The sequence below is a fragment of the Hirundo rustica genome, chromosome 12, assembly GCF_015227805.2.
Source record: "Hirundo rustica isolate bHirRus1 chromosome 12, bHirRus1.pri.v3, whole genome shotgun sequence".
In the NCBI taxonomy this organism is placed as follows: domain Eukaryota; kingdom Metazoa; phylum Chordata; class Aves; order Passeriformes; family Hirundinidae; genus Hirundo; species Hirundo rustica.
In genome coordinates this window covers 16,378,880-16,404,595 of record NC_053461.1, presented here as the reverse complement: position 1 = coordinate 16,404,595, position 25,716 = coordinate 16,378,880, and the positions used below count along the sequence as shown (strand labels likewise).

Below are 25,716 nucleotides of genomic sequence, written 5' to 3'. Positions count from 1 at the left end.
CCAAAAGCCCGAGCTGGCCTGCAGCAGGGCTGGGCAGAAAGGGCTGGTGAGGAATTAAAGCAAAGTCCTTGAAGAGTGTGTGATGAAGCTGAGGTGGGCTGACCATCTCCTTTTCATTCAGATGAAACACAAACTGAAGACAATGAGGGAATATGGACACCCCCATAACCAGAACAGCATCTGTCACCTCTGGGATGTGCCAGCCTGGGCTCATTCACTCCAGGAGTGACTCAGTGTACCTGCAAAGTGTGCAGAGAGGGCCCAGGGCTGGGCAGGGGAGGTGAACGGGCTGGGAGAGCTCACACAGGGCTCTTGGCAGCCCCTCTGCAGGATGGAAGGTACAGAGAGGTGGCAGTCATTGCTGGACTGTGGAAAGTTAACTTATCAACTTCCCAAACGTAACAGAAGATATTTCAGTGCCCCCAGAGTAGGACAGGGAAGCATAAATAGAAAATAAGTAAATGCACACAATGATAGAGTAAAAGAAAAGCAAATAAAAGAAGTCTCAGTGCTGACTGTATTGTTATTAATTAGAACAAATAAAAAAGATGAAAAAACCAGACTTCCTGGCATAGCTAAGATTATTCTATTTTATGATTTAGTAAACAACAAACTGCATTAGAATTGCAGTTCCTGCAGAAAGCAATAAAATTGTATTTAGATTGGATGTTAAAATTTCAGATGAGTATTTGGTAAACAAGCAACAAGCTTTAGTGTGCCATCTAATCCACACACACTAGCTTTAAGGTGACTTTGGGCAAGTTGTTTCACTTCTGGGACTCTATTTCCTTCTACAAAATGGGGTTAACAGCCTGTCCTCATTAAAAAGCACTTTGCCATCTGGAGATGAAGCCAGCAGTGAGGACTGGAGTCATGAGTTAGACTCTTCTTGGAGCACGGCTACACAACTTTGGAGATTTTTCTTGCAACTCTTTCTCAACATGAATTTTGAGATAGATGAAGGTTCCAAAGTGAGTTTGTCTGCAATTAAGCCTTCAAATCAATGACACAGCATTGTCCAATGGGTTCTTTAAGACACATTTTTTTCCTGCCTCTGCTCTTACATCTGATTTTGGTTTTCTTGATCTTTGTTTCTGAACAATGACAGCTTTCAGAAACATGGCTGAGAAGGTGGCAAAGACAGGTTTGTGCCTTCAGGCACTGCTGGTGAAATCAAAGGAAGATCCTCCTGTGCTCAGCACACAGAGCTGTATGCCAAGGGAATACTTTGTGTGGCAACATGAGCCTGGGGCCCTCCAAAAGCCCCAGCTGGAAGATCACATGGAAAAGCAAATTGTGCATCCCCGAGTCACACTGGGAGCAAAACTCAGCTCATGCCCCAAACAGCCCTTCAGGAGATAAATCCTCTCTGATAATTTTTTAAAACTCATCTTAAAAGCTGAAATATATATTATATATATAACTTTTGTTCCTCAGCTCAGGAGAATCCCAGGAGTGTGAGCTCAAAAGAGGTTTAACCACCTGGTATTGATCCCCAATGCTTCTGCTCCTGTCTCATCCCATAAGAGCAGCTTAGAGCTGCATCCAGATCAGAGGCTCTGCTCAGCAAAGGAAGTTCCTGAATGATGTGAAGAATCACAGAAACTGCCTTTCATAACTTTAGATTTGCTGCAGGGCATCATGTTGGAAGCTAATGTATGAACTCCTATGGTACATCTTGAATATTATAAAACCAGCCGATTACACAACCGCATCCTGGTAGTGGCACGTGTCTCCAGACGTTCCTGCCACCCCTAACATGCATCCCAGCTTAGGTAATCTCAGTTTTGTAATTAGTCTCTCACATGGAGTCGAGACCTCCCCTCCCAATGCCGGGTGACCCTGGAGCCTTTAAAAAGCACCTCAAAGGCACCCAGTGATGGGAGATCTCTGGATAAGGAGATTTCACCTTCTGCAAGCATGCTGGTGACAGAAGAGTCGTGTCCTCCAGCAGTCCCAGGAGCCACCATGCCCCAGGAGCCCCGGCAGACGGATTTCCAGCTGGTGCGAGTCAAGAGCACGTGGTGCCGCATCAAGAAGGGAGAAGCCCTCTCCAACGACGAGGATGGGATCACTCTCTCTGAGGCAAAAATGTGAGTATAGGAAGGAGCTTGCTCTGGCCAGCCAAACTGGGCAGTCTCCTTGGTGGGATGGAAAAACCATCTTGTGTGCCGTGGCGGCTTCAACCCTCAATGACAGAATTGCAGAATGACAGAATAGTTCAGGTTGGAGGGGATCTTTGAAGGTCTTCTAATCCAAACCTTGTGATGGACAGGGACACGTTCCACTAGACCATGGTGCTCCAAGCCCCATCCAGCCTGACCTATGTGTACAAACCTGTGAACATGTCCTTGAGAACACTCTCAGTATGGCAGCACAGGCGGTCCTCAACACAGCTCGGAGTTACAGAGGGAGTTTTATCAACAGCCTCCATTTCTGTAGACAGGAATTTTCTTTAAACTTCTGAAAAGCTTACACAGGGACATCTGTGGGCTGTGCTTGGGCTCTGTTTCTCCACTTCTGTGAAGCTGCAATCTGTGTGTGCAAAATCTCACACCGAGGCATGGGAGACAGATGGGTTTGTAGAGGTGGTCGCAGACAAATGAAATGGGTAGGTGAAAAAAATGAACTGTCACTGACAGGAGCAAAACCCTAAACACATCTCTCAAGCTGCAGAAGTCACCTAATGCTGCTTCAGACTGAGCAGAGACAAAAATTCCCCCCAGGGATACATTCAGCTCTTTGCTGATAGTACATCTCTCCAGTTAATTATCTCTTAATTACAGGATACTCCTTTTCACGAGCACATGGAGCCCCATTCATAATGCAGATCTTTCTTAATACAGCTCTCTTTTTCATGTTGGAAATCTTCCAGCCTTTGTCACACTCAGGTCTTAATGGCACAAGTCTAACCCTTTTCTCAGCCAGGTCAGAGGGACCTTCACCACCGCTGGCAGTGACCGTGTGCGAGCATCACCCAGGCAGAGCTGCAGCAGGTAGAGCAGGACTTTGGCAGACCCAAAAACAGCCTGCTGACCTCAGTCAATAGAAGGATGAGCCTAGGGCCCAAGAAAACCCAGAAAAATCCTCAGCTGACATATGCTCCCACAAGGCCATGTTCAGCCTCAAATTCACCGTGATTTTTGTGAAACAGAGGGGCTGCAGTGGGTATTGGTTGCACCACCCAGCACGCAAAGCTGATTCCACCAAATAATATTCCAAACCATCCTGTCTCTTAGAAGGGTCACACACCAGAGTTGGATGCACATGGAGTTAAGTACAGCTATGAGATGGTGCACTGAAATGTACACAACAATGTTTTTTCTGATACCACATTTGAAAAGCCAGGAAGAAACTTTCTAGAAAGTGTAAATCCCCATTGGTTGTCTTTAACAACTATCGAGTTTAAGGCTTAGAGACTTTAAGAGCTTAAAACTTAGAGACTATTTGGTAAAGAATGCAGAGAAGCATCTATTTTGACCTCTAAGTGAATGTTCAGGCATGTGAAAAGAAATTGGGCATGCAGGGAAATCTGATTACCCAATGAATATCACAGAAACTCATTTTTTTACCGAAATGCAGCTCAAGAAACAGTCTTATTCAAAATGCATTTTGCTATTTCCTTCTGCCTGTTTTTTTTGGTTTTTTTCCTCTTTTTTGATTCTCAACTTGTTTTTTCCCCGATTTGCCCATCCTACAGAAGGAAGGGGCTGTAGGGTTGTGTTTTTCCCTAGTTTAGATAGATAATTAATTTTGGCTTTCGTTTACCCTTGAAAACTCCAGTATGGAAATGCTTCCCAACCCCCAAATCATTTACTTTCCCTTTCCAGGAGTACTTACTATTTCTATCACATCTATTTCGAGGTAGAGATCTGCAAGGTCAGCTAAAGCATTGTAGAAACACTGGTCTGAATGGAGATTTGTGGCTGTTTATAGATAGACAGGTATAAATTAACTCCTATCCCTCAGATACACTGTCAGAGGATGCTTCCTCCATAAATATGGAAAATTTTGGCAAACTCTTCTCCACTCCCTTTTTGGAAGCTGAAATGATTGGGCTGGCTCTTTCTTTATGGGTTTTCAACTTTCTAGCGTGAAAAACATGTCCCAGCCCTTCTGGACTGTGTCTTTTTAATGCTGTGTAGGAATTCAGACATTTAACGCTTCACTAGAAACTCAGAGAGCTTCTCCACAAATAAAATTTCTGAGCCCTGCCACCCAGAGGGGTGTTCCACCCTCACAGCCCCATGTTTCTGCAGTTTATGGGTAGGAGACTCTGCATTCCTCACCTCTCAGCTCATCCTCAAACTAGTTCAGACATGCAAAGGTCAAACTAGGAGTACAGTGATTTCAAACCATGTTTTCTGATCCTTGCCAGAGGTGAGTGCATCTCCGAAGGTGGGATTTCCTGGATCATCGAAGCTCCCATCTATTTTTGCTACAAAGTGGTAGAAACATACGACATTCTGGAGCCCTCTAACACCACTCTGCTCTGGGGTCACATCACAGACCCCCAGCAAATAGAGCTGGCCGCCGCCAGCAAGAGGAAGCTGCGGCGCTTCATCGTCATAGATGAAGTCGTCGACAAACTCTACGGCTCCAAAGTCAGAGCATACTTCCAAGAGAACAACGTCCAGCACAAAATCCTCGCCCTGCCGACCACCGAGGAAACGAAATCCATGGACTTGGTGTTGAACATCCTGCACGAGGTGCAGAAGTTCAGCCTGGACCGGCGGACGGAGCCCATCATCGCCATCGGTGGGGGCGTGTGCCTGGACATCGTCGGGCTCGCCGCCTCGCTCTACCGGAGACGCACGCCCTACATCCGTGTCCCCACCACCCTCCTCTCCTACGTGGATGCCAGCGTGGGGGCCAAGAACGGGGTGAACTTTCTGCAGTGTAAGAACAAGCTCGGGGGCTACACCCCACCAGTGGCGAGTTTCCTGGACAGGTCCTTCATCCAGAGCATCCCCCGGCGACACATCTCCAACGGCCTCGGGGAGATTTTAAAGGTATGAACTTTCTCAACTACGTTTTTCAAAGGTGAAGTCATACAATGGGAAGGGAGCCTTTGTAGGTCGCCAAATCCAATCCCTTTGTGACGAGCAGGGATACTTTTCACTAGGTCAGGTTGCTCTAAGCCCCATCCAACATGTTCTTGAATATTTGCAGGAATGGGGCATCTACCAATCCTCTAGGAAACTCATTCCAGGGTTTCACTACCCACATTGTAAAAAATGTCTTCCTCACAACTAGCCTGAATCTATCTTCTTTCAGTTTAAACCACTACCCCTTGTTCTATCACGACAGACCCTACTAAAATATCTGTCCTAATCTTTCTTGCCCCTCTTAAATATTGAAAAATAGATTGTCCAGAAGCATCCATGGCATTGTACAAACAACTTAGAGAAATCAAGGTAGGCCATCAAGGGTGCTTGGGGACTTTTAGCTCTCATTGAGTCTATATATATGTATTTTTACAGCTGCTAAATTTGTTAAGACATCCCTTACACTCAATGTCCAGTGCTAACCCTGCGGAGGAAACTCCAAAACTCACAGCCAGACACAGAAAATCTCACAGGAGACACAGCAAAACCAGGGAAGAAAAGGCTCATCTTTCCATTGAGGCTGATCCATAGCACTCTGTAATGAACTCCTGGCAGAGTGTCTGAGGCTCATTATGATGGGGATTAATAATCTGCAAGATCATTTGCACCAACCCCAGTGGGTATGTCGAGTGTGGTCAATCAATCTCCTGAGAGGCAAATTCTACTTCTAAAATTACCTGGAAAGTGCACAGTAAATGGCTTTATGTCTGGAGAGCTTTGGAAACTTTTGATAAAGCAGAGTTCAAGCTATTAAAGTGTATTAGAGATGAGTTCATCAACAGCAATTTTCAGTGCTTGCAAGTGAGAAATCCCCAGGATATCTGAAGGTTTCTGGCAGGCACCGTGAAACCCTCAGGTCACCATTCCCCACTGCAGTGGGGGGCTAATGCCTGATTCAGGGACTGAAAAAATATGTACTTCTAACAAGGACATGACTTCTAAACCCTCATATTCTCTATACTGCAGTGTTTTCCCTCCTTCCATTGCCCAAAGAGCAACCCCAAAAGTTGGATGAGAGTTGTCCTGGGACAGGCCACCACCCAGTCCCTGTCCTGGGGATAGCCACCATCCGGTCCTGAGTTTCCTTCCAGGCACACAAATAACCAGAGCTCATCACAAACCACCTGCTGGGCTGTGGGAGCACACAGCAAGCCCCCCAACACGGGCAGAGCTGCCCAGCAGCGGGGGAACTTGCACACCAGTGCTCCCATCATCTCTGCCATTCTACCAGAGTCCCACTGGGCGTTTCCACGCTGCCTTTTGCACACACCTTCCCTCAGCACAGCAGATGATGTGTGGCACCGCTGGGTCACATTCCCTAGAGACCTGCTGAACACATCCCAAATATATCTGTGCTAACCAGGAACTGTGTCTACAGAAACTCTTTCTGTCCTTCTGTTCACGTACCACAGGTGCAGGTGTTTCTTTACTAGTGCATAACATGCTATTGTAGTCCAGCCTATTGAAACATTAAAGTTTCCAACAGCACATGCAAGGATCAGACAATTATCCTTAATTGTCTCTTCTGTTCCTTGTCCCAGATGGCCCTCATGAAACACAAAGGGCTGTTTGACCTGCTCAAGAACCATGGAAAATACCTGCTGGACACCAAGTTCCAGTCCTGCAATGGCTTGGCTCACCATGGGGATGCGGCACTGCAGACTACCCGGATTGCCATTGAAACCATGCTGGAAGAGCTGGCTCCCAACCTCTGGGAGGATGACCTGGACAGACTGGTTGATTTTGGCCACCTTATTAGCCCAGAGCTGGAAATGGTGAGTGACACTCTTTATACTGAAATACCCACTTAAAAAAAAATTCAATAGGCTGCATGAAAACCTTGCAAAATTAGTTAAAATAAACTCAGACTTGCACGTGCTACCCCAGATCACCCAACATGCCAGCCTGGTGTCAAAGGGACTCCTTCTCCTGCCCCTTTTCCCCCACATGCCCACCCATTTCCAGTTCAGACCTCACTCAAGTTGTGGCTTCTTCCTGGGCACTTATTGAAGCTCAAAGAAAACCAAATTCCAGTGAAGCCACTGGAAATCAACATCAGGAACTGTAACAGCACAAAGGCCCACAGCCCATGTTGCTGGGGGGAAATTGCCGCTGAGGAATGAGGGGGGACACCTGCACCTCATCCAATATTCAGAGCTCATCCCTCCATCTCATGGTGCTTTTTCAGTGATTTAGAAGGAAGTAGAATTAGACCCCAGATCCCTATGGGAGATTTTAGCTGCGATTAATCATGTGCGAAACAGATCATCCTAGCAACCTGTAAATTACGAGACGCCAACATCCAGCAACCGCAGTGAGCCAAATGTCGATTTCCAGGGACGCTCCTAGAAATAAACCCCTTCTGTTCCCTTCTTGCCACCCCAAACCTTCCCCGCCACCCACCTTGGCTGTGCTGCAGAGGGTCCTGCCGTCGCTGATGCACGGGGAAGCCGTGAACGTCGACATGGCGTTCATGACGTACGTGGCCCACGCGCGCGGGCTCCTCGACGCCGAGCAGAAGGAGCAGATCCTGCAGTGCATGCGGGGCCTGGAGCTGCCGGTCTGGCACAGCGGCTGCAGCTGGCCCCTCATCCAGAGAGCCCTGCGGGAGCGCCTCAAGCACGGCGGGGGACAGCCACGGATGCCGCTGCCCACCGGGCTCGGCGTGGCAGGTACCGCCCGAGGGAGCCCCCCGACCCGAGGGGGCATGGGCGGGCTGTGGTGTCCTGGGAAGTGGGCTCTGAGGTTCGCAGCTCTGCGCTTCTCGTGCTCTTTTTCACATCTCGGTAAGCCCATGGAGAGAGAGGATCCCTCCCGTGTAGCAGCCCCAGAACTCTGTTAAGGACTGAGGTCTAATTAATTGCGTTGTGATTAACCAGTTCGCCTTGCAAAGGGAAATGCAGTGCTCTGGCAGGCAAGCCAGCGAAGGGAAAAGAGAAAAAACAATTCCTCTGCTATGCTTGGAAAGATTGGTTAAATAACCCTTGGCAAAAGGAATTTAATTTTTTACTGTGCCTAGAACCAATATTTGTAAACTAAATAATATGTGTTCAATATCAGGGATGAAATACTCAGAAGATTTAAAATTAAAAGCCAACCAACCCCTAAGACAAAAGCACTGCAGGGGACCAGGCTGTGATGTCTGGTATCTCTTTCCTTTTCACACCATTTCCATGAAGCTCAGTCTCTACACACAAGACAAAAGTCTCTCACAGACTGCAGTGACTCTGCCACAGCCAGTCAGTGTGTGCAGGCAGGAAAAGTTCCTCCGGATGTCTTATTAACTACAACTCTTATTTTCCAGACATATTCAATGACACCAGTGAAGAGACCCTGGAAAGAGCATACGAGCTGTGGGTCAAGGACTGCAAGCCCAAGGTGACAGTCCTGCCCCAGGCCTGAGCTGTGAGGGAGCGGGCAGAACTGAGTTCTGAACAAGATAAATCCAGAAGCACCCGTGAAACTATACTATATACTATGCATACACCCCAGAGCTGCGTGGAGCAAGCAGAGTATTGGCATCTGATGTGATTTACCTTTTTCAATTGCTTTGTTTGAAAGGGAATCTATTATTGCTGAAGAAGTGAAAGCACTGTGTGCCTGTAGTGTAGTTCATAGCAGTCTCCCTTCAGGGAAAATGAGCAGGATTATTCATCCTGTAGTTAATCCAGGCTGGTGTCTGCCATGGCCCTTGCCACTGGTATCCCACCATTGCTTGTGCTTGGACCCCTGACTCGAGCTGTTGTAGCTGACTCATAGACCATGGTATGGCACCATGAAAAATTCCTGGGCTATATAAAATATTTCAAGTAGGTTATCGCCTCCACTGGCCATTCTTTTCTTCTTGGTGTTCTCCTTGTTTTCTCTCACCCAAAAGAGCAAAACAAAGAAGCTCATCTGCCAGCCTTTTCACCCAGGGAATGACACACTCTGATCAGAGGCACCATCATGAGACAGAGGTCTGTAAATATCGCTGCTGTGAAGCACGTGGGGGTTGTCTCTTGGCAGCCCTTTGCCTTGTCCTCTCAGATACTGAGGACATGCTGGCAAGACTCCTCTTGCTGCCCAAATGGATGTGGTGGTTTCTCTTTGTAACCCCTGCCAGCCACCAGTGGGACACGGGGCACAATTTGCAGCGCTGCTGCCTAAGAACAAAACTGGGCTCCTGGGAATATTGCAGAAGCCCCTGGTGTCCCCAGATCTGCCACAGGGCTCCTCGTACCTGTCAGACCCTGGCTCCTTTCCCATCTCAGCCTCTTCTGCTTAGATAAGGCCAGGTGGGGAAAACCAAGAGAAATCAGAGGACTCCAAGCAAGTTCACCATCTTCAAGCAGCCTCAGTGTCACGTCCCAGGATCCTGGCAGACTCAGAGCAGATTATATAATGGATGCTGATGGTGAAAAAAGTAAAAGTAATGCCATCCTTCTCCCTGGAGGTCCAATCAAAGGAAATGCAATCAACAGACAGCCTTTGAATTATTTACAACATTATTTGGTTTTTCCCCTGGTGGTTTTTTTTTTTTTTCCCACACTGGTTTGTGCTGAAGTGCTGGCTTCTGTTTTGCTAAAGTAATAAAAGCTACTAAAAATGAAAGACTTTTGAATTAATGGTTGCATTGCTGCCCACAGTGTGTGCCTGAGTATATTTGCACTTGCTTGAGAGACAGAGACTGGAGAAATGTGGCATAGGGCTGACAAAATAAATCCCTCTTCCTCTTGAGCCTGGAGAAGAGGTGCTTAAAAGCCACACAGAAAGCCCTGCTCAGCCTTCTCCAGAGCAGTGCATCTCTCCACTTTCAGGACAGGGTTTCACACAGAGGGTACCACCTTACCAAGGAACTTTAGAGCACATCCTCAGAGTCACAACTTCTTAGAAATAAATCCATAATTCCCAGAGTTAAATAAGCCCAGGGCTGAGGATATCAGTGAACTTGTCTCCTCTTCCCAGACCATCAAACACAGGATCACTTTGTGGGTTTCTGACAGCAGCCACTGCATGGGGAAAGCATCACTGCTTTCTCTGGGGATCCACCAGCACCAGCAGCTTTGCTGGAACAGACAGGGACAGGGCAATAGGAGAGCAGGTGGGGGCCCAGGGGTGTCTCAAGGGTGGAGTCAGAGCATGGACCAGGCTCTGCTCAGCAATAGAACAAGAGGACACGGGCAGAAATTGATGCACAGAAAGTTCCTCCTGAAGTTGAGGAAGAACTTCTTTGTTGTGCAGTGACTGCTCTGGAACAGACTGTGCAGACAGGGTGTGGAGTCTCCCTCACTGAGGATATTCCAGAACTCTCTGGACACAATCCTGTGCTCTGGGATGACCCTGATGAAGCAGGGAGGTTGGACCAGATGACCCACTGTGGTGTCTTCCAACCTGAAACATCCCGTGACCCCAGTTTTTTGGGAGCATGAGAGAGCCCCAGGGACAGCAGTCTGAGGGGCAAAGGTGCTGAGAGCCATTTAATGTTGCTTACAGCAATCACCTGGGCACACTCACAAATGGTCCTCCTCCTCTCCAGCAGCTGTGTGGGCCATTTCAAACACCAGATAACCTAGAAATGAACGAAGAACAGGATTATCACCTGCCCAAGTCAGCGTCCTGCAGCACAGTGTCCTACTCCCATCTACCTCCGTGGAGGAAGTACAGTACAAACACCAACTTGAGCTGCTTATTTTAAATGTCTGGGGAGAGACTCTCAGAAGGCCAAAGGCACTTGGCACTTCATTTCCAGGGAAAGCCGAGGTGCAGCTTAGCGGGGTTGAGGTGAACTGAACTCAAAAGAGTCACAAAACCACACCTGCACATTAAAAGCTCAGCATCCAGGACCGATGTGTTACTGGTGACAGTGACCTGGCTGTGGGTCACCTGCCAGCCATTCCCCTCTGCTGGCCTTGCCTCTGCCTTCAGAAGCCAGTGGTTGTGTCTGTGACAACACATCCGAGGAGCCGAAGCACAATTCGGACTGAAAAGTGAACACATGATTATTATTATTTTTTACCCTCCCTTCTGCTGTGGGTGACAGAACACAATCAGCCCCTGATGTGCTTGGTTGCTTGGTAGCAGACAGGCACATTTTTAATTATATATTAAAATATGCTAAAGAACATAAAACGGCTGCGTGACTAATATGTGTGTATCAAGAAAGGCACATGACAGCAGCAAAATTGCTTCAGTGTCTGATAAAAAGTGCCTCTGCCAGGCTTGTCATCAAAAGATCAAGGGAAAGGAGTGGAAAGTATTATTAATAAAACACTGACTTTTTAAAATACCTCTCATTGTTTGAGGTGCATTTTTTTTTTTTTTTTTTTTTACTGTCTAGCATGGACTTAATTATTTTCCATTTATTCAGCTTTGATTTAGTTTCTGTTTTTCAAACAGAACTATTATATTAGACCTAAGATCTCTGCCTATTCTCTTATGATGCATTACTCCAAAGAGAAAAGCAGAAAGTCCCAGCTGAGTCCTTGCAGTGCAAGTCCTTCATAGATTTGTTTGAACAAAACTACTTTAGTGGTCAGAGAATAAGGAATTATTTTATTTTTTACAAGTGCCGAAGTAATTTTTTTTTTTTCCAACAACCTGCTCTATAAACTGCTTTTCAGCAGGGGAAAAAAAGAAGAGAAATTATTAATAAAGTCCCAACCCAAACCAGTCTATGATTCTGGGGTTCTGGAATGCATAAAGTGTATCTGAGCAGCAACCACTCATGCCCAGTGAACAGCAGCGTTCAGTGCACTCAGTGTAGAATGAGAATCAGACCAAAGATCTTGAAGACATTAAAAGATTTTGACTAAATGCATTTGAAGTGGCTGAAGAAACTGAACAAAAGAGCAGTGCCCCATTCCTTGTACAGCACCCGCTCCTCTCTCTGTGCCTGCCCGCCTGGAGCCAACACCCCTGGTGGGAATCACACGCTGCTTTCAGAGAGAACAACCTGCACATGGCACCAGTAAATCACACTGCTTTCACAGAAAACAACCTGCAAATCGCATCAGTAAATCACCACTGGCCTTGGAGCAGGGTGGGTTTGCCGGGATGGAGCGCAGGAATCCGCGCCCGGTGGGTCTGTGCTGGGAAGGACACAGCCCCACAAGAGTGCGCTGGTCCCCCCTTTTAATTCAAGCCTAGCTCCTGCGGCGGTCACAGGCACGCAGGAGGAAAGACAGAGGGAGCAGGGAGCTCTGGAGAGGCGCTGCTGAACAGAGCAGGAAAAGCATCTGAGCAGGACCAGAGCAGAGCCGTGTGCCCCATCCACCAAACCCTGCTTTGAGGCAGCATTCTCAATTAGTGCATCAACCCTGTGGTGACATTAACCTATGTGTATACTTATATATATACATAAAAGAACCATCGGTATTTACATGCAATAAATATTTACATGCAATAAATATTGGATAAAAATATTTTTATGCCCCGGCTCTTCCTGCTGACCATAGCAGCCTTCTCCTTTTCCTCGCACAGCTCTTGGACAGCACTAACACAAAGGGGACAGTCTGCCACAGGAACCATCACTTCCCTCTGTGATGCCAGAGCACAACTCCTGTTAAGAACATTACTCCCAAAAACTGAGCTGGAAGAGGAGCATTTTCAAGGAAGGGTGAAGGTCGCAGGAAACACTACGGCACTGCTCACTGCACATGGCATTTCACTTGTGAGCCAGCTCCCTGTCCAGCCTCATTGATTTTAATAACTCAGGAGCCCTTCTTCAAGCCATTCCCCTGTAATTTTAAACAAGTGTATTTCAAAGGAGCTGGAGCAACAGCGTAGGACAACTTTCAGTGCTGGGACCACCCCCAGACGTGAGAGCCCAAGGAGCAGCACTGCTGAACTCACCAAGGCAGAACCATCACCACCTCCCTCCCAGCCTGGGGAGCTGCGGGGCTCCCGGGGCTCCAGGGAAGGAAAGCACGAGGTGACACGATGGCAGTGTCCTGCTGTGCCACCACACCACACCACACCACACAGCTGAGCCCTGCACCATCCTCCAGGCCAGGCACGGGGATTCCCAGCGGAACAGACCACACCAGGCACGCCTGGAATTACTTTTAAAATCCACTTTCTTATCCTGCACTGAATTTTTCAGGCTTGTCCAACACAACTGGAAAGGCTTCTAAGCAGAGCTGCCACCAAGTCTTCACTGACACAGAGCTACTGCCTACAGCCAATATCCCCATGATGGGTGCTCTTCCTGCTCCTCCTGGGTTCTCCAACCCAGCCAAAACCTTGAGGTGCTGCCACCCACAGCAAGAAATTCACTCCAAGCTGACCACAGAAAACCAAAAACAAACAAACAGACCACCAAAAGCAAAGTCAATATCCATCTAGGAACTCAAACTTAAAATAGCAATTATACCTTAGGCTGCTAATAAATAGATTTTCTAATGCAGTACTACTACATTCTAATAGAAATTACATCACAAAACCTGCTGGAAACACTCATGAGCTTTCACTCAAGTACCTTCTACAAAGAGGGAGTGGGGTTGTTCAGCTGTAGTCCTAGTAGAGTCAGGCATTCTTGGGTTGGTTTTTAAATGTAGCTAGTAATTTTTAATCCAACTGAATTAGGTATTTTCTACTCTAATAGGTACCAGAGTTTCAAGGCACTGGTCAAATTCAGTACTCCTGTTTATACTCAGGGCTCAAGGCCCCTGAGACAACACTCAATAACCCCCAATGCTGCTGCAGCAAGAGAGCAGGAATTCAATGGAGTTGAAGAGCAAGACCAGAGGGGATGAGAGCAACAGAGACAGGGAGAAATAACGAAGATGGGAAGACAGAACAAGACCAGAGCAGAAGCCAGGAGCAGCTGTTTGCATGTTGGCTGACAGGTTAGGGGGGAGTGAGCAGAGGGGATGGGGATCCTACCATGCACAGGTCAGCTGGAGAAGGGGATGAGGTCCTCCTGTGCAGGACTGCTGGGGACAGATGAACTCTCAGGAGTGACAGCAAGGTAAGGAAGACAGGTACCACAAGACCTCACAGAGCACCTGATGAGCTGCAAAGGGCAGGGAGGGAGGGAGGCAAATGACAAGAGCCCATGGCAGGGGAGAAAGGCAATCACGTTTTTCCACATCCACCTGTTTTATTCCTTACTCTAAACCATAAGCTCTGGGTCTTTCCATTTTGGCATGTATTTGCAAAGCCCAGCTGGGGTCTGGTGTGCAGCTTCATTCCCCTGTGTGACTGCCACACGAACACAACTGGACAGCTCTGGTGGAACCAAGGATGCCAACCAACACCAGGTCAGGGACATGGACACACCCACGGCCAAGCCACAGACACAGAAGCACTGTAGGGACTTCAAATGCACAAGAAAACAAGATCCACTCACATGGAAAACGAGTGACTTACACAGATGTATGTGAAAAACCAAATGCTTTAATCCATCTATCAAGAACAACAGTTCAAATTATTTCATTGGATACATTAATATTGATCCATAATTTACAGTGCTATGGACCATACACAAATTATTGCTGCAGTCAACAGCAGATGAATATCAACATTACAGTACCAAGCATCATAGCAAGAGGCAGTAATTAATGTCACTTTTTCAAGAAATATAGGTATTTATACTATTATCAACATCAGCTTCCCCCCCAGTGCATTTTATGTCAAACAACATAAATGTAAGTGCATTATTTTGTGCTTTGTGCTTTCCTTATGTACCTTCTTTTTGCTTTTACAGGTTGTAAGAGTTAAATATTGCTTTACAGGCCAAAAGCAGTAAGGAAGAACTTCACGGTACTCTGCACGTCCCCGCCTGCCGCACGGCTTTGGCAAAGTGAGAATTGGTCGGTTCCCCATCCACCCGCTCAGGGAAGCCACCGCTGCCCAGCGTCACACGTGCCGCTGTCACCAGAGCAGGCAACAACTTCTGTCCATCTCACTCCACCTTAGCCCGTGCCAAACCCTGCCTGTGACTGCTGCCTCTGTCCTCTGCCACCAAGCCCTGCGAAACGCCACAGCCACGCCCTCCACCACGCTCGAACGGGCAAAGGCATCTCCCACCAGCACCCACTGGGGGTCTGTGTCTCCCAGAGGTGTCCCCGCTGCAGTGTCACCGTTCCAAGGGCGGGCAGGCTCAGAGCAGGGCTGTAACCTAAGGAAACACGGGGGGAAGAGCCAGCAGGGCACGGCCAAGTTATGTGTTACCCCAGAAAACACAAGCTACAGGAGCACACAGCACAGCCACAGCTGCTGAGACCACGGAGACTTCTGCCAAGGAATCCAGCTCCTGATGGAATGGTTGGCCTTGAATCCTAACTCGCCTCCACACAGCATGTAGCCCAAAATCAGAAGTCATGGCTGTCAGCGAGTACCAGTGGTTTCACATAAGCTTCAACAATATTCGTATACCACAGTCTAGATTTGAATTTCTGAATGCCCGGGGCAGGCACCAAACCAAAAGCCTCATTCAATACATTCAGTGGTTCTCAGTTACTACACTCCAGCACGCACACCCCGATTTGTTGTACCAACACTGCAGAGCTGCCCCATCTTCTGGGGAAGGGCAACACAGCCCTGAGCTACAGCTACAAGCATTTTCCACAGCCCTGATTTTCCTACCTGTCACCCCATCCAAACAGCAGCACCAGAAGCCTGTACCCCATACTTGACTCAGAACTGCCTTGCAGGCACTGGGAGCATTTCCTGCCCCAGGACCATGGTGACCACAGCAGCCTCCTGGCTCCTGCCTGGGCCAGAGCTTTTCTACCCTAGGAAAGACATATTCCCAAAAACCTGTCTGGGGTGAGGGGGAGAGGCATCATCACAACCCAACTCCTGCTCCTCCTTCAAAAACTATAAAAGAAAAGGGGAAAAAAAAAGCCACAATCCTGTGGTTGCATCAACGCTAACGCATTGCTGGCGGCTGAAGCGGGAAGGGGGGGCTGGACACGGCCATGGGAAAAGTGACAGGAACACAGACCCAGAGATCCACAGCCCCACTGAGCCTGAGCCCCCTGTGCTGGCAGCACAAGTGACAAGCAGGGGACACCAGGAGCCCTTGTCCCCCACTCCACAGCAGCGGTGACAAGCAGGGGACACCAGGAGCCCTTGTCCCCCATGCCACAGCAGCGGTGACAAGCAGGGGACACCAGGAGCCCTTGTCCCCCATGCCACAGCAGCGGTGACAAGCAGGGGACACCAGGAGCCCTTGTCCCCCACTCCACAGCAGCGGTGGCAAGCAGGGGACACCAGGAACCCTTGTCCCTCACTCCACAGCAGCGGTGACAGGCAGGGGACACCAGGAGCCCTTGTCCCCCACGCCACAGCAGCGGTGACAGGCAGGGGACACCAGGAGCCCTTGTCCCCCACTCCACAGCAGCGGTGGCAAGCAGGGGACACCAGGAACCCTTGTCCCCCATGCCACAGCAGCGGTGACAGGCAGGGGACACCAGGAGCCCTTGTCCCCCACACCACAGCAGCGGTGGCAAGCAGGGGACACCAGGAGCCCTTGTCCCCCACACCACAGCAGCGGTGGCAAGCAGGGGACACCAGGAACCCTTGTCCCCCACACCACAGCAGCGGTGGCAAGCAGGGGACACCAGGAGCCCTTGTCCCCCACTCCACAGCAGCGGTGACAGGCAGGGGACACCAGGAGCCCTTGTCCCCCATGCCACAGCAGCGGTGACAGGCAGGGGACACCAGGAGCCCTCCCCTGGGGAAATGTCTGGGAGAGGGCTCAGCGAGCTGCGCCGTGGGAACTCCCATCACCATCCCCGGCCAACCCAGTTCACATTTGGTTTCTGAACACTACCTGCCGAGCCCAAGGTTTCCATGGAAAGCTGGCCAAACTGGCACTCAAGTTACTCACCGTTGCACTCATCCTATGTAATTTCCAGTGTAGCACAAAGGAGAAAGGGAAGCTCTGGTTTTCTATCCGTAGGCACCATGCTACACCTCAAGGCCCTACACACCACCACCCTAAAGCTCTGTCTACGCCACACTTCAGTCAGTGCTAGTCGAGGAAGACTACAACTAGAGTTTAAGGCACTTCATTCTGAACGAGCTACGCCTGCCAGTCAGCTGTAGGCTGCCGTGGAGAATTCCATTCCCTCCGTCTAGCTCGGAACATCACCTGTCACCTCCGTGGAACACCTAGGCTGGATATAATACAAGGAAAACTACCGTTATTGCATAGGACTACACTTGAGTAGATAATGCACCGAAACTACTTTTACAACATGGTTGCATGTTAAAAATTAATAACATTGTTATCAAGTAACAGTTATTTGCAGATACAGTAATTTACTCCTTTTTTTTGTTTGTTTTTTTTCTTTTTTTTTTTATCTCTTATGTCAGCCCCAGTGCTGAAATAGAACATGAATTGCTCTAACGGGTATATTAACTACATAGTTATGTTTCCAAGCATATTACTACTTTTTTTCTGTATCACTAAAAATAAATATGTAAGTTCAGTTTCTCTACAGAGTTGTTTTATTACCTAATCTAGATTTTTACTCTACCTTAAATGCGTTTAAAAACATTTTCAAAGTGAGACTGTAATATACAAAATATTCTCAAAATCTCTCTTAAAACACAGAACCCTGCATAAAAGCTTCCTTTCAAGTGTTTACAAAGAACGCAGAAAACTTCCAATGAGTTTTAAAAATGTCAAAAAATCGCTGCAATATTAAGAGGCAAAAATCTTACAAATGAAATACAAATAAATTTAAAACAAAAAAATTGAGGATAACTAAGGAATCCATGCAAATCAAAAGAAACTGTACAATGCAATTAAAAATAAAGCCAATTAGATATGTACAACATAATGTGCCCAGCTGATAATATGCATAATTTTTTTTTTTTTTTTGTCCAAAGAGTGTATCCCAACTTACAGTGCTCCTGCTTGGTTTACCACTGGCAAAGCCATCCATGTGTGTCACAAAACAAAATAAAAATTTAAGAGGAAAAACCTGAACCGTGATCAAAAGGAAAAACCAAATCAGCTCAGAGGAAAATTAAACAACACTCTGAGACACTCACATCTCCCTGCAGTTTTCAGCAACAGCATTTTATATCACAATCAACACAATCAGGATGTCTTAACACTTGGGTTTAGTTTGTTTTCTGAGTGAAGTCGGGTGGGTATTTTTCCTAAACACTTGTCATGTAACACCAACATCTGAGGGACACTGTATCTTTAAGGCAGCACTATTCAATTAATACAATTACAAATTGGACTTTTTTGTTGTTGTTTCTTTACATTCTTAAACTTTACATTTTGTTTCCAAGTAAATAGGTTGCATTTACAATCCTACAATTGCCCCCTCCCCCCCAGTAGAAACAGACTCTTCATCTGTAATTCTATTGCTTTGAGTAGATTTGACCAGTTCAAAGTTCTTGGCGAATCCAGTTCACAGATTCTGTACATATGCTGTACAATATTTTGGAGGCGTTGGTAGTTTTAAAATAGAATATACAAGTTTCTTCACAAAAATTCTAAAAAAAAAAATCCTATATATATAATATATACACACACGCACACACACCGATGAAGCACAAGGGAAGGGGGGGGAAAAAAAAAATCAAAAAACTCTACAAAAGGTAAATGATTTCATCTACTGATCAAGAACCAAAGCAGTTTATGAAAGGTGTGCCAACAGATGCTAACAAGCATGGTCAGTGTCCTCCATGCTCACGCTGCTCCGCCTGCTACTCGTCTTTGATGCCCCAGGAGACACGGAGGAGAGGAGCGGGTCAGTCACTCCCACGGGGGAGAGGGTATCGTCCATCAGGATATCTTCCAGTTTGGATCCCATTTTGGCAGGGACACCGTAAGTGCCAGCTGGTTCAGTCACGTTCCCCAGGTTGTCGCTGAAGGTGATGGTGCCGTCAGTGAGGTCCAGGGTGGTGGTGCAGGACAGGTCTGCGTGGTGCGGCATCATGTCCTGGGTGCAGTTGTCCAGCACAGGCTCCTGCTTGATGACCCTGTTGACCATGTCAGGGGAGCAAAGGCCTGTAGATGGGACAAGGGACAGTCCGTGTGCCCGGGCTTGCATCTCAAGTTCCTGTGAGGGAGAACAAGGGGCAAATTAAAAGAAAACCTGGAAGTAAAATCTGCCGTTTTATGCTCGTCTTGCAGCTTCCAGTTTCCTTCTCCTGTACACATTTCCTCCCCTTCCCACAGTGACAAGTGCTTGTACCTTGCACATTCCAGCCCTGCAGATTTTCACCTGAACAGCAGAGTCTTGAAGAGGTGGGTGAACACCACCCCACGCAGGCCCTTCACACTCCTCCTCAGCACCTACACCAGAGCCAAAACCCAGCACCCTGCAGCACAGACATGTTCCCCTCAGGCTTCTTCTCAAACCAGCGCCAGGATAGGCAGGTTTGGCATCAGGTAGGGTGAGGAAAACATTTAAAAATAGGAAAAAAAAAAATATAGCAGAAGCATTTGTTCAGTAATTTTTAAAAAGTATGTGAAGGCACAGCGTGTCTGTGTGATCCTTTATCGATCCCTGCTGAGACTCTGGAGGGGACGTTTCTCACTCCACAAGTCTGGCAGAGCTGGGAGAGGTCAATCAAAACCGAGCAACAACACTATTCCTGTGCAGAAAAATCACAAGGAAGTCACAGGAAGGTTTCAGGCTTCACACAGAGCCAGGACTCTTCAAATTTCCATGGAAAGCTTAAATCCACTCTTCACATTTAATCATACAGAAATGCCCTCTCACAAATACATCAGTAAAAGAGTTGTTTCGCTTCTACTTCTGCATTATATTAGGCAATCACAGTCCCTGCTGAGATTGTGCTCTTTCTAGATACTTCTGTCACTGAGGCTGATTATTACCCTTTTCTATCATTTCCAGGCTAAAACAAGCTTGTAATGGCAAGATCGGAGGAGAAGAAGCACTTCTTCCATCAGCTAACGTGCCAGAATCAGGAGTTCCTTATTCCATGCTTTATCAGAATGAACGCAAAAAGGGAAAACACACACTTGAGCTTATTTGCTGCCAGATGTATTGCCTGTAATTCAAGGGTCTGGTTTTTATGGTATTTTGATTGAAGGAGCCAGAGCAGATGGGTAATACAAAGCAAGATGAAAGACGTCTAAAAATTATGACCTCACTTAGCTTTGAAAACACCACTGCTTGATGCCACTCTGCAAAAGCCTTGTGTGTTTTTATTATCTAATTCTAGCAGCAGATTGCTCAACCGAGTACAAAACTGTGCTGAGGCTCAACTTGGCCTGTTCTATTTTAAAGCTGTTTACTTCCACACTTGACTCTCAGGTATTTGCAGCTTCATTATCTCCCTGGTGGATTAGCTGGGCTGTTGAGGGGTCTCCTGGCAGGCCACAGCTGCACACAGAGCTCAGCTGTTCGTGCTGCAGGGGAGCAGCAACACGCAGATATCTGGGATATCGCTGTCTACATGTTAGGTGTTCTAGCACCCAATTCTGGTACACTTCTTTAATTACCCTTCTATAGAGAGGGGTGGCTATCCAGAAAAAAAAAAAAAAAAAAAAAGGAAGTTGCTGGCTTCAAGGTTAAGGTTTCCTATCCAGCTTGAGGTGAAAACAAAGGAATTAGTTAGAGAAATGGAGTTTTCACCCTTAAATTTCTATGTAGCTCCGAACACCGGGAACCTGGGTGAATCTAACAACCCACAGAGAAAACATTCATGCCACCTACGGCTTCTCAGTGCTGAGGAGAACTGTTGTACAGTCCTACAGACTCCAGGCAGCAGGGAAGACTCCCAAACAGCTGAACTTAGTTTCATGACTATCAACAACTACATGAGACATGAAGTCCCAGTGCGTTAGACCTGACAAACAGAAAAATGTATTGCCATATAAATCTTTTTGATGGTATGGTTTGGCAATGGTAGAACAAAACCAGACCACTCATAAAGTGCTTTTATTAGAGTGTTAGGTTTCTATTTTGTTTCTTTAAACAAAGGTATCTTTGGCTTTTTCTGGAAAAATCTCTGCAGGCATCTCAGCACTGCCTGCCGTTCATTTAAACGTTAGCTCCTTCTAACGTGCACCCCACAAAGGCACCACTATCAGCAATCACACGCTGCAACACCAAGAGCATTGGCAGCTCATGTCTCAGCAAACCTGTATTCTGAGCAGCAGGTGCCTGTTGGCATGTTCCAGTTTCTTCTGCCTGTTCTCCAGCTCCTTGGTGCGCTGCTGTTCCCTCTGCAGCTTGCGGATGTAATCCACCGACGCCTTCAGAATCGTTCCCTTGTTCCAGCGCATGTCACTTCGGAACAACACAAAAGGACAAGGTGAGGCTCTGTCCTCACCTCTGTACCTGTGACTGCACCTCATCCAGACATAACACCCAGCTATTTATCCCAAGTTTGTGGGTACAGAAGGCATTTGCAGTGCACTAGAGGGGGCTGGAGCACAGCCCTTGGGAAGCACGTTTGCTTCGGAGAGAGAGAGAGAGGCTGCTGCATCACCATCTCCTCACATCATCCTGCTCTCTCTAAATAGGCAAAAAACATCTTACTGCAGACTGTCAGCACAAAGATGCACTGGTCCTGTAGGTTGGTACTGAGAGATATTGTCTCACTGGCCTCAGAGGAGGCTGCAGTTGCTCCATGAGCAAGTGCCTTAAAATACTGGAAAATCTCCCCAAAATCATCCCAGGGCATTGATTCAGATTTAAGTGAACTTTCAGACTCCAGAGCAAGGAAGGTTCCCTGCTACTGAATCAGCATTGGGGAAGTGTAAATACAAGCTAAAAACAGTAAAATCATTGTAGAATTATAGTAAAGAACATCTGGGAAATTGCAACAAACACTCACAAATTATCAGTGAACAAGCACACAGCTACGTTCTTTATTTTCTTTCTTTTTTTGCCCTTGGAGGGAAGGGAAATGTGGGGGCTTCACAGATAAACTGCCCTCCGTTTTCACTCAAACAGGGACCAGTCCTGTCTTGTCAAGCTTTAACATCTAATTAATTTTAAAAAATCATTCAGCAAGACATGCAACCATCTAAGCAACCAGACCAGCTAAAGTTTCCCATCGTCACAACTCTGCCTCTGGTAAGGCAGCCAGTCACTCCCAGAATAAAGTCCAGCTTTGAGACAAAAATCAGAGAATATAAACACAAGCAGCTTCCAAAAGGGGGAAAATGTACCCCTCGAAAAAAATCTTCAAAAAACACAATGGAACCTTTCAAGCATTTCTGCCATCAGAGTGCTAAGAGTAAGCAGGAAACATAGGAATTTTGGGAGGGTTCTTGTAAATTCTTGTTCTCCCCTGGGATTATTTTGCCTCCTCCCTCCCCCAGTCTCCCTGGGCATGTTGTACTTACGGGTCGTTTGATTTGGGTATCAAGGTGCCCAGCTCTTTTATACGATCATTAATATTAAATCTTCTTCTTCGTTCAACTTTAGGAAAAACAGCACAAATGTTACAAGTAATATTCACACTTCATTACAACTTATCAAGTGTTTTATCAAAGATTTCTTTAAGCACCACTGAAATGCATGCCTGAAGCTTAAAATCCAGGGATAATTTATTTTGCTCTCCTACACATGGACACACTAAAACAAGAGTTCTGTCTATATGGTAAATTTTGGGGCTGCTGAAGTCGCAGAGTTTAACTGAGACTAAAAATCAGAATGACCGAGAAGCGAACACTTTTCTAGGGATAAGCATCACAGACAAATTAACAGATGAATATTCAGATGCTCAAGGAAATCTCAAGACAGAAAAAGAGAAAAGAAGCACAGCCTCTTTTTTAAAGCAGTCCTTCAAGTGCAGCACTTTGAGGATCCAAAATTCAAATTTAAATACCAATTTTCCTGCATTACTTTTTCATGCTACGGAAAAGGCTTCTGAGTGGCTCAAGGCATGAAACAGCTCCTTTTTTCTACTACTATAAAGTATAAAAAGGTAAGTTATGGATCCTTTAAATCATAAGATGCTCATTATTTCAAAACGTTTTTTTTCCAACTTGAAAATACAAGTTCCTTTCAAAAATGAAATTCATAAAATTGCCATACTGAGGACCAATACTGTTGTTTAAAGTCACAAATTGACCACACATCTAATACAAAAAAAAATTAAAATTAAAAAAGCGAAATTGAGCAAGGTGGATTTGTTAAAAGCAATTGGGTCACATGTTGAACCCAGCAATTCCATTGATAACAATCACTCATTCACTCGGTTTATTGAAAATAAATAAAAATAAGAGTTGAAATTCAACTGTAGATTTAAGGACACATTTCATAAGAATTTGAGATATTTGATTTAGGGGCATATCACAATGATCTAGTGCTTTATACTGTGTGCAGTACCATATCCAGATTTAAAACATCAATATTTGAACACTCAACGGCCAAAATCATTCCAAGAATTGGTGCAAAATGTGAGGAACCAAAACTTACTCAAGTTGTGATTGTCTTTCTTCTGCCTCTCCTTAGCCAACGCTCTCGCTTCCGACTCTGTAGGAAAAATACATGCTGTGCATGTGAATGAGGTAATTAGAATTAAAATAATTCAATCACAGCATTTCAGCCTGTGAAATATCTGCACAGGAAGCCTGGTGGATATTTGTCACACCAATCATTACCCCCATTCCAAGGAGCGAGAAGGGCTTGTGGATGCCAAAAAACAACACTGGGACTGAGCTTCACCTCTGCACCTGGGGAGCATCTCTTCCCACACTTCCCAGAGTGACTCCCATGATGGGAATGTTTCCCACGGAGGCCTTGACTCAGCAAGGTATTTGAGGACAGCAAAGTGCTGAAATCCTGCATACCTCCTGCTGGGTCTGCACACGTATCCCACGGGAGCTGAACCAGAGGAACTGCATGCTCATGGCATTGCTGCCTGCTCAGGATGTGACACAGGCAGGACTCAGAGGCTCTGCTCACCCAAATTAAGGCTGCATCCTTCTGGGGCACGTGCACACACATCACCACAACACTCAAGGGATAACTTAAGTGACCTGTTAAAAACAGTGTATTTTCCAGCTACACTAACTGTTCCTATTACATGAAGGAAAAAAAAAAAAAGGTGAAAAATTCAAATTCAACACCTTCCTTAGCAATAAAGTTGGAAAACAATGGTTCTTGCTTCAGGAAAAGCAATGGCAGCTGTGCTGCCCAGAACTTGTCTCTTCAACTCAGAACTGCCCTTCACCTTGCTCCACACACCTATCTATTTTTATTATTCTATTATTACTGCTATTGTATTCTAGAATAATATCATTATTAACTTCAGCATGCAATAGTTCAGGCAACAGCACAACTAAATTTCTTCTTTTCAGTTCCCATTTGGTCCTAAGCTTCTCAAGCAATTTTAAGTATTTTATTTTTGCTCTATCCCTTTTCATTTTTTTAAAAGGTGAAGTCATTAATCCTTGCCCCATTACATTCAAATCCCCAAACCAGCAGCTCCACAGTAAGTCAGTGAGGAGCAATGAGTGCATCATCTTTTATCACACATTCCACTGTGAAAACAATCCCTCACTGTAGCCAACAAGTTTCTTTCCTGTATTACTTTATTTTGATCAGAAAAAGACTCACCAAAGTTAATTCTGTATACAGATAAGTGTAGCATATAGACATTCAACTTATTTCAGTTCTGTTTTGATGTCTTTGATGCATTGAGGACTTCCATAAGACCACTTCACTCACAATTCCCCCTCTCTTTCTGCCTGCTTGGCCCAAAGTCTGACAGAACCACCTGCAACAAGCCCACCAGTCTGCACAACCAAGCTGGGCTGAATTTGCAGCCTAGAGCCCCTGGAACTTTCTCTACTTTGGGCAAAAAAACTGCCTGTAATGCAGGACTTTGAGTAGCTCTCATCCCTTCCCACACTCCTCTTACACAGTTCCACATCTCTACAAGCTTTGCTCTTTTCTAGCAGCCACAAATCATTGTGTGCTCTGTACGTCTTTTTTTTTTTTTTGGTGCTGAGTTCAAATTCTGTGCTGTCCTAAAAACGCAAATATCTGCCGCCTCAGAGAGGTGGCATTTCCTCCTGGCCTATTAAAACTGCTCTGCTTAAACTAATTCCTGCCCAGAACCTGCTTTGCAACTGAGTCAGCCTGAGTTTTCACAACAGAAACCCAGAAAGATGACAGACAAGAAAGAAACCAGGCCCCTACCCTACTGCACGGTCAGTGACTCTCTGCTGGGCTTCAGAACAGGTATTTCTGGGCATTAATATGATTTTGCCATCAGTTCTAGAGTGGACCTCCATTTGTTCAGCCTACAGACAACCATACCTTGTATTTATACCCTATGTGTGGTTATACCCTTCCAAGTGAACAGAAATAAAACATGCCTATGAATACGAAACTTGTTATTTGCTTCAAACTATCCTGCTCCTGTACACATGTGCTTGAGAAAAAGAGGTTTTTTAGTGTCCCACTCTCCTGCCCCTGCTTCCCACAGCTTGTTCAGAGCATTGCTGCAGGAACTGGCATAAAAAGGAATACTTCATCTTAATTTAGTGATGCATATTCACAGAAGCATAGAATGGCTTGGGTAGGAAGGGACCTTAAAGATCATCAAAATTCCAATCCCCCAAGTGCCTAATTTTACATTTTAAAGATCTATATGTGCAGACTTCACATTATAACAGGTTATTCCTCCCTTACTGATGTAAAGCCCCAAAGTGTATCAC

At 46.2% G+C, this 25,716-nt stretch overlaps 2 protein-coding genes across 9 annotated transcripts in view; one reads left to right on the top strand and one right to left on the bottom strand.

The window, feature by feature from the left end:
• The first annotated feature begins 1,920 nt into the window (after positions 1-1,920).
• Positions 1,921-8,510, top strand: LOC120758374 (2-epi-5-epi-valiolone synthase-like). The gene is made up of 5 exons (XM_040076552.2): positions 1,921-2,093; positions 4,379-5,012; positions 6,650-6,883; positions 7,528-7,780; positions 8,413-8,510. The coding sequence occupies exons 1-5, from the start codon at positions 1,921-1,923 to the stop codon at positions 8,508-8,510; spliced, it is 1,392 nt and encodes a 463-aa protein (XP_039932486.2).
• Positions 8,511-14,466: 5,956 nt separating this feature from the next.
• The window catches only part of MITF (melanocyte inducing transcription factor), a 122,435-nt gene continuing 111,185 nt past the window's right edge, over positions 14,467-25,716 (bottom strand). For all 8 annotated transcript variants that reach the window (XM_040075888.1, XM_040075891.2, XM_040075893.2 and 5 more), the window contains 4 exons: positions 23,468-23,524; positions 22,390-22,465; positions 21,178-21,325; positions 14,467-19,123 (listed from right to left, as the gene is read on the bottom strand). In XM_040075888.1, coding sequence (XP_039931822.1) covers positions 18,722-19,123; positions 21,178-21,325; positions 22,390-22,465; positions 23,468-23,524 — 683 coding nt within the window. In that variant the 3' untranslated portion in view covers positions 14,467-18,721. The remainder of the gene's footprint in view (positions 19,124-21,177; positions 21,326-22,389; positions 22,466-23,467; positions 23,525-25,716) is intronic.

Bases quoted from the DNA above. Each gene is read 5' to 3' on its own strand.
- LOC120758374 (XM_040076552.2), top strand. From the start codon at position 1,921: ATGCTGGTGACAGAAGAGTCGTGTCCTCCAGCAGTCCCAGGAGCCACC. The intron at 2,094-4,378 runs GTGAGTATAGGA...GATCCTTGCCAG, and splicing joins ACTCTCTCTGAGGCAAAAAT to AGGTGAGTGCATCTCCGAAG. The intron at 7,781-8,412 runs GTACCGCCCGAG...CTTATTTTCCAG, and splicing joins CACCGGGCTCGGCGTGGCAG to ACATATTCAATGACACCAGT.